Source organism: Artibeus jamaicensis, unplaced genomic scaffold (assembly GCF_021234435.1).
Source record: "Artibeus jamaicensis isolate MK-2021 breed Jamaican fruit bat unplaced genomic scaffold, CSHL_Jam_final scaffold_1019, whole genome shotgun sequence".
NCBI lineage: Eukaryota > Metazoa > Chordata > Mammalia > Chiroptera > Phyllostomidae > Artibeus > Artibeus jamaicensis.
Genome location: NW_026522025.1, coordinates 265,067 through 279,688, shown reverse-complemented (window position 1 = coordinate 279,688; position 14,622 = coordinate 265,067). Strand labels below are relative to the sequence as shown.

Genomic DNA, 14,622 nt, shown 5'->3' with positions numbered 1-14,622 from the left:
TTACTACCACATACCTTTTAGAACTGTTAAACAAAAACAAAAGTCTCCCCAAATCTGTAGTAGCAGTTTCTGTCAAGGATGTGGAGCAGTAGGAATTCTCATTCAGTGCCGGAGGGAATGCCCAGTGGTGCAGCCTTTGAAGACAGTTGGGCAGTCTCGTGTGGGACCACGTACACACATCAGATGACACAGCAGTTCCACTCTTAGGTACTTACCCAAGGGAGTTGACAACATGTTCACACAAAAGCCTGCACACAAATGCTATAGAAACTTTATTTTCCCCAAACTGGAATCTTAAGAGAACATTTAACTTACTGGGAAGGAGAGCCCTATCTTCCTTTAATAGTTGCATTTTATTAATGACTTTTACTGGAGAAAAATAGTTTCTTCTGGACTATATTATTTCAGAATACCTTCATAAAAATTAACTAAATAGTTAATTTAGTTAATTTCAGCTAAATATTAGCTGGAAGAGTTTGAGCCCAAATTTTTGATTTATTGATTGATTTGAAAGAGAGGTGATTGGTTGTTTTACTTAATGCATTCATAGGTTGTTTCTCGTATATTCCTTGACTGGGGATTGAGCCCACAACCTTGGCATATTGGGGCAGTGCTCTAACCAACTGAGTTACCCGGCCAGGGCCATGCCTAATTTTCATATAGGAGAAGGATCTAATGGTTTGGGATGGAGGTTTTGATTTCATAGTTCAGTTTATTTGCCTTCTAGGAAGCCATATGATGTATATTAAGTTAGAGCTGGACTTACATTCCAGCTGTGCCACTTAATAATTTATATCTTTGGAAAAGTTATTTAATTTATTATTTATTTATTTTTCTGAGTTTCAGAACCTTTGATAAAGTTATTGAAGGCTTAAATGATATTTATATAAAAAGTACCCAGATACCTTGAAGGTACTCAACAAATATTGGTGCTGTCCATCTTTTTCTGTATTTACACGTGGGCAAATGGGGATGTTGATGAGGAATAAGAGGTGAATCACTTCTTTGTGCCCTAGGAATGGACTTTCTGGCACTGACAAGAAAGATGCATCTCTTCAAATGTTTGCTTGCTCCATAGTCCGTAACTTACAATAAGATGTGGTGTTTGTTGCTATTTGCTTTTGTCGTATCCTGACCTTTAAAAAAAAGATTATGTAAAGACTTTTGTAAGAGATGTGTGTGTCGATTATATATATATAAAATGTCACAAATTAGAGCCTTAAACTTTGACGGGGATAGCTACGAAGGTCATCTGGTCCTTATGTTTCTTAGGGCAGAGTTCCCCCCATGAAATCCTTGACCTGAATGGGTGTCAGTGCTCAGCAGGAGCAGCTGTAGTGGTCGCGATCTCACTCCCTCCAGGACAGCCGGTGCATGTTCGGGACGCTGCTTTATTAATTAGAAAGTTTTCCTTCCTTTGTGCTCTGCTATGTCTCCTAGTAATTCTACCCTTTGGTCCATCCCATCCATGGAGCTTCATACAATAAACTAGCCTCGTTCCATGTGTGTGCAGGTACACGTCTTAGCCACCTTTCTCTCCTCAGGGTCTGGAAGAGTAACTACCCAGCTGAAAACATGGGTTTTGTGTAGTGAATAATTTAGGCTCAGATTTTTTAAGAAGTACTTTTGTATGTTTTTTCATATATGAACTTTTAAAATTTTAGTCAACATTTTTTACAATGTCAAAAAATTAACTTTCCAATTGTATTGACAAAATTAAACAAGAAATACTTACTGATTTATGGTTATGATTCATGTAATCACTTATATAATTTAGAAATGAATCACTTTTCCCAGGGATAGAATTTTTATATTTAGTATTATTTACTTGTTTCATTTAGTTCTTCTTGCACATAATCTATTTCTTTTTTAAAACATTACATCTTTTCTGTTTGTCACACTTTTTTTTGTAGTGTCTTTGTGGTTATTACAGCCAATTACATTTTTCTGGGATATTAATAGATGCTTCACTTTATTCACTTTTATTGATTTTGATGTACAAAAGTATGTAACATCTAGCTACATGCTATTTAAGAAAAATACTTATAGCCTAATAACAATGAAAGTTGAAAATAAAAGGACAAATGTATACCATCCAAGCACTAACTAAAAGAAAACCACTGTAGCTATATTAATAGTGAACCAAAAAAAGTTAGGAGGGGGAAGCATTAATAGAAATAAATGGAGTTACTTCATAGCGATAAAAGGTTTCAATTCACCAAGAAGCTTTAATAACTCTAGATACATATTTGCATTTTCTGTTATTTCTTAACTTGCTTAACTATTTACTGTTTATATTTTTAACTGAATGCTCTCTTCTGGATTTCATGCTATCAGCAAATTTTAAAAATTATTTTCTTTGTAATCGGTTTTCAGCTGACTTTTCACATAAAGTGAATTCATTATTAATACTATTCTTTATAGTAGTCTATTTGTGCTGACCAGTTTTTTTTTGTTACCAGATTTCTTTATTTCTATCTAGTTTGACTAAGGAATAAGAGTATTGGCTAGTAGGTGAGAATGATATCTAATACCAAATTATATAAAGTACCATATATTAAAACCATAATTACTGTGAATGATACAGTTTACAAAACTATTGCTTTAGAATCCTATTTCTTAAGCTCGTTAATGTGTCTATTGAAAGAACAATCTGGCCATAGGAGAAGTAGCCATGCATTCTGATTCCACATAACAATGTGTAAGATACTACTACACATATTATTATGTATCTTAATACATGGTATCCATTCCCATTCATTCGCTGATTCAAGAAACTTCTACTGGTCTTCTATTGGGTGTCCAGTCTTTGATAAGCAATGTTAACAAAAATACAATAAAACTATATTAGTCTTATTGAACAGAATAATAAATTTTGACCTACTCTTTTGTTTCTTTCCTAAGACATGCAAACATTTAATTCAATTTCTTATAATAGGGGAGGAGGAGAACATTTCTCAATGAGATGTTGAGTGTCATTATAATTATAAAATTAATTAATAATAATCTTTACTTTTTCAGGATGAAAGAGATACAGAAAAAGAAGAAGAACTAGAACTAAAAAGAGGTCTTTTTTGCAGAGACTATGCCTATGACAGTGACCCTGAGTACAGGTATGGGTTGCTTAATTCTGTGGAGTATAGAGATCTTCCTCATAATTGATATAAAAATAACCTGCTTCTTAATGCACTTGCTTGTGGGAAATTTAGACTCAAATTAGCAGTTATTAATTATATTTTATATATTTAAAATATTTAACTGTGTAATATCCTATTAAAATATTTTAATGTTTGCATTAATGAAACTTTTCGGTGAAAACAATGGTGATGCTTTCACCCTACTTAAGATTTTTAGTCTCTCTGACGTCCCTGCAAACCCACGTATCCAGGGCTTATTTCAGGCTGTTACATATCCATGCTCGCTGTCCTATGCTTTCCACCATCTTTGTGTATGAAATTAATTAGGAAGAATTCTCTTAGCAAGGAGTTGTTAAGTGACCTTTTACTACTAACACCTTGGTATTTGGGAGCTAGATTGGAGAAAGAATCTACTGCCCATCCATACTTCCTTCTCAATTTCATGTTGCCGCTCTTAAAATTTTAGATGTGTGCTATAGTATCAGGGCCCTGGGATGCTCTTTCCTCCTATTAGCACCTTCTGTGTATGACTCAGATTTCTATAGTACATCTGGCATCACATCTATTTGAGCATTAGTCCTAATTAAAGACCAGGCATGAAGTGATGCTTCATATAGATGGGATTTGGCCACAAAAAGAGAGAAGTAAGAATAAAAATAATTTGAAGTTCATGTTAGAATATCACTTTACCTTTCATGACTGTTGCCCAAAATTTTAGCCACATTCTGTAATGGAATTAGCTATTGATAGAACTGTTTTCTCATTGCTTATGTGTATTTTTCAGGTTACTAACAGCAGGAATATGGTTAATATAAATGCTTTAATTATGAAATTATAGCAAAATCCCAAACTCAGTAATTTAAATTTTGGCTATTTATTTTTAAGTAACACAGGGTTGAGTATAGTTTTCATCTCTTCCTCATCAGTCACTATCTGGTTCATTTCATGAATTTGCTAAAATTTAATAAATAGCCATAAAGCTATCTTGAGTATTAACAAATGGAAGAAAAATCTAAATAATATATCAAATCTAAATAATATATCTTAAGTCAAGAGACTTAAAATCTCTTGACTAAGAATAAGCCTTCATTTTTAAGTGAGAAAATGTTACTTAATTCTAATTTGAATTCATTGGACCTTGTGTAATTAACTCAAGTATAATAAAGTCCTTTTTAATTAAGTATTTAAGATTTAGGTTTTTTTTAAAGGTTTTTGTCTAGAGGGCATATTGATGTTCAGAAAATTTGTGTTGCTGCATGTTTATGTGATTTTTCAAAGTGTTTAAAAATTTTAGCTTGGGGTCTAGAAAGTTTCTGATGATTAGAAAAGGGAAGTGTCGGTTTCATCTTTACTTTTTAAATGTGTGTTCCTTTTATTTAATACAACAAACATATAACACACACATAAAGAAAAATACTCATGAAAGGCCCCATCACAATGAATAGTCAGGAAACATGTGCTAAGTCAAATGAGGCTCCTGCTCTAAACAGTTTTTTGCTAGCCACATCGGGAATTTAAGCAAGGTTGTTGCAAAAAATAATAAGAAAAGAAATAAAACATTCTTGCTCTGAGTACATCCATGGGTTATATTCATCTTTCAAAACCAAAGTATGCCTCGGTAGTTAGACTAGCTCACTCAATATTGCTGCCTGCCAGCCCCTGAAAGAACACCAGTAGGCAACCACAGTGGTTTTATGATGTTACGACATTCTCATAAACAAGTGGGCAATTATGGTTTGACTACATATTATTAGATAGATAGACTGCTGACAATGACATAGAAGATTACTAGCAGCAGCCTCAAGTTAGCTTTGGAAGCCATAATAAGTAGTATCTCATGATACTGTGCTCAAACTGTAGTTGCTTTAGTGATAACTGCCATTAGGAATTAAAATATGTTTATTGTTTATTTATGAAACTACTCTGAAGTATTCAGGCTACATTCCATACTATGGCTAGTTTTTTTTACTTGAGGTGTGGGGAGGAATTCAGAGTAGAATAATAAAAAAACAAGTAAGATGTTCTCAATGGACATGATAATGACACTGAGTTTAACCTGTATTAGTGAAACCAGAGGGATAACTTAAAATACGACTTTAAAATACTATTTTTGAGTATTTAAATAAAGACAGTTTGTCTTCTTAGAAATAATTTTTAAGGTCAAGGAGACTTTAAATTTTTTAACTTTTAATTTTTTATTTTTAATTGAATTTATTGGGGTGACATTGGTTAATTAAAGTATATAGGTTTCAAGTGTACAATTCTATAACACGTCATCTGTATATTTTATCTTTTTTCAATTGAATTTATTGGTATTATATTGGTTCACAAAACCATACAGGTTTCAACTGTACAACTCAGTAAAGCATCATCTGTATAATGTTCGCCTGCCATGCTAAGTAAAGTCTCTTTCCGTCCTCATCCCACCCCAAACTTTGCCCACCTCCAGCCAGCCCCCACCCCTTTCCTTCTGACCGTCACCACACTGTTGTCCCTATTATGTGTTATGTATATGAAGTCTGTCCAGAAAGTCTCCAGCCATGTACTGTGAAAAACAGAGCATTTATTGAAGAAGATACAAGAAACATTGTACAGAGGATAATGACACCTCAGTCCCCTTCAAAGTAAGCACCTTGGGACCTCAGATAGTTCTCCCTGCCTCTCTTCCACTGTTCAAAACACTCTGCAAAGTCCTTCGTTGGAATTGCCATCTGCTGCTCTGTCGTATTTTCCTGAATCTCATCAGCAGTCTGAAATCTCTTTCCTTTTAAAGGTGATTTTAGTTATGGGAAAAGCTAGAAGTCACAGAGCACTGAATCTGGGCTGTAGGGGGGCTGAGTCACCTGGGTAATTTGATGTTTCACCAAAAAACTCTGCACAAGATGTGACGCATGAACAGGCGTGTCGTCGAGATGAGGCTGCCAATCACCAGTTGCCCAGAGCTGTGGCTGCTTTCATCATGTTGCGTCTCTCAACCAACGAGGAAGACTGAGGTAGTACTCCTTATTGATTGTTTGGCCTGGAGGGATGTACTGTGAGGGACATTACCTTCCCAATCAAAAAACACAGTTTAAATGGTCTTGATCTTACTGCAACTTTACCACACCTTCTTTTGGTGTGGAAAACCAGGTGACTTTCATTGGGATGACTGGGCCTTCATTTTTGGATAAAAGCCATAGATACACTGTTTATCTCCAATTATGACCTTCTTTGAGGAAGTCTGGTTCATTGGTAGGGGTTTGATTTAAGTCATTAGCAACTGAAACATGATGTTAGCAGAGACTAAGAACCAATTATGCCAAAGCACATTTCATGCCAAGATCCTGCATCAAAATCTTGGAAATCTCAGACATGGTACTCATAGATTTTGGAGTCCCAGATCAGCTGCCAGCTGTCACACTGTCAGTTGCTGATCTTTGTTGATTGCAGCCCATACACATTCAACATTCTCAGGTGTCCTGCTTGTTGCAGGCCTTTTAGAACGGGGATCACTTTCAGCAGATTCTCGACCATCTTTGAAGGGTGTGTGCCACACTTGTATTTGTACCACACTCCTTGCATCATCCCCAAATGCCTTCTGAGTCACCTGAAGAGTTTCCACAGAGGAATGTTCAAGCTTAACACAAAATCTGATGCAGATTCATTGGTCAACTTGCTCGGTCATTTTGAATGTGACAGCTACACAATACACATGCTCACTCAATGGCGTCTACCACCCCTGTTGAATAGTGCAGTGAAGTCATCATTGCTGACACGTGCACATTCCGTCCACTCTCCTTGGCTGCCAGGTTACATCGATGTCACACAAACCATTCTGGTTATATTAACAGTGGCTGAGCTTTTTCTGGATAAATTTTATATATATTTTTTGATTTATCCCTTTACCTTTGTTTTTTAAAATATTTATTTTTACAGAGGGGGACAGGAGGGAGAAAGGGAGAGAAACATCAATGTGTGGTTGCCTCTCGTGCTCCCCCAACTGGGGACCTGGCCCGCAACCCAGGCATGTGCCCTGACTGGGAATCGAACCAAGATCCCTTTGGTTCACAGGCCCACGTTAAATCCACTGAACTACACCAGCCAGTGCACCCTTCACCTCCTTTTATCCAGTCCCCCAAATCCCTTCTCCTCTGACAGCTGTTATCCTGTTCCATGTATCCATGCTCCTCTCCATTTTGCTTGTCAGTTTATTTTGTTCATTAGATTCCACATATAATTGAGATTATATGGTATTTGTCCTTCTCTGATTGGCTTATTTCACTTAGCATCTCCAGATCCATTCACGCTGTCATGACAGGTAAAATTTTCTTCTTTTTTATGGCTATATAATATATTGTATCTTAATTCCGTCTCCCATTTCAGTAGAAATTTTTTTCTGTATTCTTCCATTGTAACCTTCGTATTCTCTTCAGAATAAAATTCTGTTTGACTTTTAACAGTTAAATCTTGCTTTACTCTTACCTCTGCAGAGGTATCTGCTGTCTCATGACCATCCGAACTGTGACCTGCCTTGGTTCCACTATAGTGTGATGCCCGGAATAACCCTTATCTTCTTGTTCATCCCCACGTCTCTTATCTAGTGAATGCCTCCTGATTCTTTTGGGCTAAGTTCTAGTTATTCCCTCTTCAGAGATTCTGTTTATGACTTCAACAGACTATTTGACCTCTTCTTTATCTTGCTCCTTCCTCTCATATATATAATTTCAGGTAGCAATATTGATCTCACAATGGTAACTATTTCATTATACATCTGCCTTGCTTTCTTCTGTTAACTGCATTCCCTGAAGGCACAGATGTTTTACTTATCTTTGTTTTTTGACTGCCCATCAAGGTCTCTGAATTGTACCAGGAGCTCATTATTTTTTAAGGTTCAAATGTTAAAATAGGGTGCTTTATTAATATTGATCAATTGTATTGCTGAAACTCTAAGGCATTGCTTAAGTAAACTCATTTTATGATAGTGATATTTAATAACATTGCTAGGTAAGGATCAGCAATAGAATTCATAATGAAAGATGTTAGACCTTATTTGTTTTCAGTGGCTCATTTCTACATATTCTTATGCCAAGAATGAAAATTAATGACCTATGAGTAAGCTATAAATAACCAGTCTTTAGTAAATACATTTGAATAGGTTTCTTTTAATGTTTACTATATAGTTCCTGCTAACTAATAAAAGAAGATGAATAATAACATGCAATTTTTCCCCTAAGCTTAAAAAAAATTTCCCCTCTACAGATCTAACCCTCCAGTTCAGTGCTTTCTCCAGTGTGGTTCTAGACCATCATTATCAACATCAGCATGGTGCTTGTTAGAAATTCAAATTCTTAGACCCCTGAGGCTTACTAAATTAGTAAATCTGTGGTTGAGGCTCGATAATCTAAGTGGTAACTAATCTTCTTAGATTAGTGGTAACTAATCTAAATTACCACTTAGATTATCGAGCCTCAACCACAGAATTACTAATTTAGTAAGCACTCCAGATGACTTTAATGCATATGTTAAAGTTTGAGAACTACTGCTATAATTTATTCATAAAATCTGATGTCCTTAATGACACTTTTATCTTTGTATGGTATCTTAAAAGATACAGAATGCCTTTTAGATTTTATTATACCATAAAAAATTTGTATCATCTGATTGAATTCCCAGACTCTGAATACTTTCCTTACTACTTCCCTCCCACCCACCCAGCCAATATGTGTAGGGCATTTGTAGTATTCTCAGTGCGATTCTGCATGTTTTGTCAGCCAGAGTTTTGCTTGATATGAACCTTTATTGAGTGTTATGGAAAGGAATTCATCTCTTGTAGTATACAATGTCTCATTATATTGACTCTTAGGTCACAAGTTTAAAGTAGAGAATATGGATCATCTTTTAAAGTCACTTTCAACTCTGGTTCTTTGAGCAAAAATAGCAATTCCCCAACTTTTTTTATTCTCATAATTTTTCAGTTATCTTTTCTTTAATTTTTTTATATTTTTTTAAGATTTTATGTATTTATCTTTAGAGGGGAAGGGAAGGAGAAGAATATCAATGTATGGTTGCTTCTCGTGGGTCCCCTGCTGGGAACTGGCCTGCAGCCCAGGCATGTGCCCTGACTGGGAATCGAACCACAATTGTGTGGTTCGCAAGCCCGTGCTCAATCCACTGAGCTACACCAGCCAGGGCCAATTATCTTTTTTATTGTTATTCAATTACAGTTGTTCCCATTATTCCCCCATTACCCTCCTCCGCCCTACCCACCCAACTTCCCACATTCAGTACTACCCCCCACATGGTCTTTGTCCGGGGGTCCTTTGTACATGTTCCTTGATGACCCTTCCCCTTCTTTCCCATGTTATTCCCCTCACTCTTTCCCTCTGGTCACTGTCAGTTTGTTCTTTATTTCCATGTGTCTGGCTCTGTTTTGTTTGCTTACTTGTTTTGTTGATTAGGTTCCACTTATAGGTGAGGTCGTATAGTATTTGTCTTTCACTGCCAGGCTTACTTCACTTAGCATAATGTTCTTTGGGTAGAATATCCACCTGACCTTCTTTTCTGTGTATATCACCTTATAGCTATTTTATCTGAAGGCTGTGTGTAGAGTAATATGTGTTGGTCTTCACTTGATACTGATAGAGAAAACACCATCAGGGTTTCGCCCTTTTCTGATGAGTCTTGCTCTTTGTCTCCTACTCCATGCCAAGCTACCTAACACATGTGTTTCTTCTTTGTATATTTGCTAGACTTAAAAATATTATCACTTATATCTTTTAACACATAGGACTTGAAACTGCCCATTTCTCAGATATTATCCTGGTCTCAATGTTCTTTTTTGTCTTTTTTTCTTAATAGCATTGTTGTAATTAAATAGAAGTCTCCCTATTGAAGTAGCCAGAGTATAAGTTGCTGAAAAAGAATGCATTGCATTCAATAAAGTAACAATATTGTCCCTGCTTTGAAGATAACTATTTAATAGTATATAGCATTGATGCTGTATTTATTTTATATAGAGGAATTTATAAATGCTTTGGATGAATGAAAGCTGGAGATACCATGGTAAAACAGAAGTATAGTATTCAAAAGCCTATAACTATAAGATTTTCAGTGCCATCTACACATTTGAAACTCACTAATATACCAATAATGAAAAATCAGAATTGACTCAGTATGTCAACAGTTCATTAATTAGAGAGCCAGTGCTTCCATGTCTGGAAGTAAATGTTATTTTTAAGATTCTGATCATTTTTGTTTGTACCTACCTATTCATGGTCCACATTAGAACCCATTCTGTCTTCATATCTCTGTTTTGCAATTCTGACTTCCAGTTTGAACCAATTTACAAATTGTCTCCAGAGAACCACAGTGCTTTTACTAAATTTATAAAGTTTGCAATTTTAAATAGAAGTAAACTCCCTGCCAAATCTGCAAGATCTAAAAGCATTGGAATGTCTGTTTTGGCCATGTTAGCTTTTGTTTACAGAGCAGGTTCTGTAAATAGGAAAGCTAAAAAGCTTTCTGAATTTTATTTATTCATTGCAAGGTTTTGTGGTGGTATTTTAAGGCTGCTTTGAGACATGGGGGGAAAAGTGTTGTTTAATGAAACCAAAGCAGTAGTAGCAAACCTGTTCCCGATAACGTTAAATGTAATGATATATATAGGGATTAGGGATTTGGTTTACAACCTTGGACAAACCTACACATTGATTTTGAATGTTACCTTTCTGATAGTTTGGTAATGGTATGCTAGAAATTCAAATTTACCTTGAGTAGGTTTACTGTAGTATAACTAATCTGGTGACTAAGCAAAATACAGACAAGGACATTATTATCTGGCCATTAGAATGCAGTGAAGCTGATGGTTGTGGCCAGTAGGGAGATAGAGACAAACCTGTGTTTTGTGAAATATTAATTAGTGTGTGACTTGCTGCAAAACCAAAATAAACAAGAGACAACCAAACAAACACAATATGTGGGACCCCTAATGTAGTATGCAGAACGAGGCCACTGCAGGGACTCAGTCTGGTGGATGTGTTGGCAGAGATATGAAGAACATGCAGATATGTGTGTGTGTTTAGGTTTGCTAACTGCAAACCTAAAAGCAAAAAAAAAAAAGATGGGAGGAAGGAAGGAAAGGAAAGAAGGAAGGGGGAGAGGGGGAGGGAAGAAGGAAGAAAAATATATGTGTGTGATTTATCACTTGACTTAAATCCCCCCCCCCCAAATACTGTTTCAAGTGACAACGGGAGTTAGGCCTGGTGAGAAATGGTATGAAATATATTCAGTTGGCTAGACGATTGGTTGACCAAAGCTAATAAAAGTAATTAACTATATCAGAGCACACTGAGACTTGGCTAAGGACTTTAGAAAAATTTTAAAGATTATGCTGACCTTATTAGAAATTGTCTTAATTACATCTATGAAACTGGACAAGATAGAAATAATGAGAATCATATTTTAAAGTACCTTTGTTATCCCAGAAACTATACTTTTCAAAGCTGTTTCAGCAGTAGTACTAAGTGTAAGAAAGTTTGACAGGACCTAGTAACTACGAGGTAGGATCCTGTTTCAGCACAGCCATCGGGCAGTTGAGAGACCTAGTATGGTTCATAGAAGTGAATTTTTTATTTAATATAAGATGTATGACGTATAACAAAAGGAATTCATTTTAAGATTTGTCTGTCCTAAATAATAATAATCATCATTATTATTATTATAAATACAAACATAAATGAATAACCACTTACCGTCCGGCGTAAGTAGACCACAACCCACACCTCTAAAGCCCCCTTACGCCCCTAGGCAACGGTACCTCCTTCCACAGGGATGACGGCTGTGGTGACTCAACTGTGAGCCTTAATCAGTCAATATTTGATTTTCTTTGTTTTAAACTTCATATAATTATAACTTTGAATTGTTTGAAGTTGGCTTTTCCCCTTAGTTGATTTTTTTAGTTTCATCCATGTTTATAGTTATGGATTATTAATTTTTCTCGCTGCATACTATATTATTATAGGCTATACCCCAATTTGAATTATCTGTGTTAATGTGAATGGATATTCAGGTTGCTTCTAGTTCTTAGTTCTGTTACAAAGAATGTTGTAGTGAACATGTTTGCACCTGGTGCACATGTGCAAGAATCTTGCTGGGGCATCTAGCAGTTGATTCACTGGGTTGAATTTGTGTGTTTAATCTTCCTGGGTCATGCCGCTTTTCCAAAGTAAGTGTATAGACGCTTCCCCTACATCATCACTGACACTGTGTCAAGCCCTAGAAATGATGACACAGACACTTCATGCCTTTTTGCACTGTCACTGTTACTGTGTTCAGGTGCTAATGCTGACTTCAAGCCAAAAAACAAACACGTGTGTACAGCTCCGAGAGTCCCCACTGCACAGTTGACCACAGAAGTGACATCAAGGGACTGATAAATTCGGGAAAAGATTGTTTTTGTGAGATTCCCAATACATGAACAAAATATTTATAGCATTTAATAATAAGGACATGTAGTTTTATAATGTATAAACTTAATCTCTAACATGCCTGAGAGGTCTTATCTATAACTAGTGTTTAATTTATTGAAGTAAGTCAATTATGTATTTAAAAATAAAATTAACTTAGTCTTTGAAGAACGCAACATTTTATTTCAGACAAAGGACGTGGCAAGCCCAGAATTTACAATATTTGGGATAGTAAAATTAGAGCTTTGGTGTGTTTTTTCAAAGTGCTGTCAGGCCTTCAGAAAGAGTTGCCTTTTTCCTCTATTCCCATTACAACTATTTTGTAGGTTCCTATCTATCATTTTCTCTCTTTTTTAATTCAAAAATCTAAAACTTACAGTGGATCCCTGTCACTTAAATACACACTCCTTTGCTTCCCCCCTCTTTTCCAAAAGTGGTTCCTGTGGCATCTACTGTTCCTCTGGTCCCTGAGGACAGAAGCCTGCCAGAGCCCCAGACACCTGTACCTTTCCACTCTGTCGTTTACCAGCTGAGCAGTCTCAGGAAGTCCCTTCACTTTACTGAGTCTCAGTTTCCACAGTACTAATTTCAGAGAGTTGTAAAGTTTTTTTGATAAAATATAAAACAATGTATAAAATTCCTGGTAGTCCGATGCCCCACAATTAATAACTTCTGTGTGCAAGGTAAGAACTATACTATGCAAATTTTGTATACTCTCTTAGATTTTTCAAACAATACTGCAAAAATACAGTAAAGGAAGCTGAGACCCCCGGCAGTCAAATCATTGCTCAAGGTCTCCAGACTGTAGAGGACTGAGTGCAATTCAGTGCCAGGTGTGCCTGGCTTTTGAAGCCGGACACTCTCATAACTGGCCAGCCTGACACCATCCGTGCTCTGCTTTCACCACGTCCCATCTGTGTCTTCTCTCTGATTCCTTTCTAACTCTGGGTCTCACACACAGTTTTCCCTTTGTTGTTTTGTAATTGTTTCATGCAAATAGCATCACTCTTTGAGGGCACAGGCCTTATTGTATTTTATTTTTCATAGTCTAAACAGAGCGTACACACCTGTGGAGTACTCCATAAACATGTGGTTTCTATAGTACTGCCTCTCATCTGTTTCACCACCGTTTTAATCTTGTGCATCCTGTCTTACAGCTCATTTCAGCGGCCACATGGCACAATCCATTTGGATGATGGTGAATACTGGTCCAACAGGGCAGCCACTTATAAAGGAAAATCCCACCGACCCATCTTTGAGAACAGCATGGAAAAGCTGTACAGGAACTTGTACAAGAAGGCCTGTAGTTCTGCTTCTCATACACAGGAAAGCTTCTGAGGCCACCCACGATAAACCGTGTGAATGTTCGTGTCAACTTCCCAATGAAAACGTTTGATGCGATCGATATCTGTATTCCTTTTTTTTAAACCAGGTGGTTCTAACTGAGTATACTGGTGAGACTTGAATAAGCTTATTACTTCAAATGGTAAATTATCACCAGGCAAGCCTTTGTAGTCACAGCAAAGGGTGCTGTGTCCAGAAGGCAAAGCCCCGCAGCAAAATCACAGCGTCCACTGTGATTACAAGAAGGATGTTGTAACGGGGGTGTCACGTCACTATCTAAAAATCCAAGAGTAGATTCTCTCTGAAAATGTTCCACCTTAAACACATTGTAATTTTCTTTTCATATGCTTAACTGCTTATCTGAGTAAGATTTAATTAATATTAACTCCTTTTTCTTGGTAATGAGCAAAAAGATATACTGTGTAGAAATGAATTTCCCAACAGTAGAAACTCTGTTGTAACTGGTGTTTTCTACTTTTTCCTTTTTAGCTCATAAGAAGTCACTTTCTTCCTAATGTTTATATAACCATTCACTTCATTTTCCCTAAAAGAACTCTCTAAGTTACCTAAAATGCATAACAGTTATCTAGTATAGCAGAGGCTATGAATGACTCAAAATGTGAATAACTTATTTTTAAAGATAGAATTCTTTGCCTGATTTTCTTCTAGGGCTGTATTGTTTGGTGCAAACAGAATCA

General features: G+C 36.3%; 1 protein-coding gene across 1 annotated transcript in view; it reads left to right on the top strand.

Moving 5' to 3' along the window:
- SPATA6 (spermatogenesis associated 6) overlaps positions 1–13,985 on the top strand; it is a 95,243-nt gene extending 81,258 nt beyond the window's left edge. Inside the window, 2 exon segments of the mRNA XM_037133119.2 lie at positions 3,022–3,113; positions 13,738–13,985. Of these exon segments, the coding sequence (XP_036989014.2) occupies positions 3,022–3,113; positions 13,738–13,918 (273 nt within the window). The 3' untranslated portion in view covers positions 13,919–13,985.
- Positions 13,986–14,622: the final 637 nt, after the last annotated feature.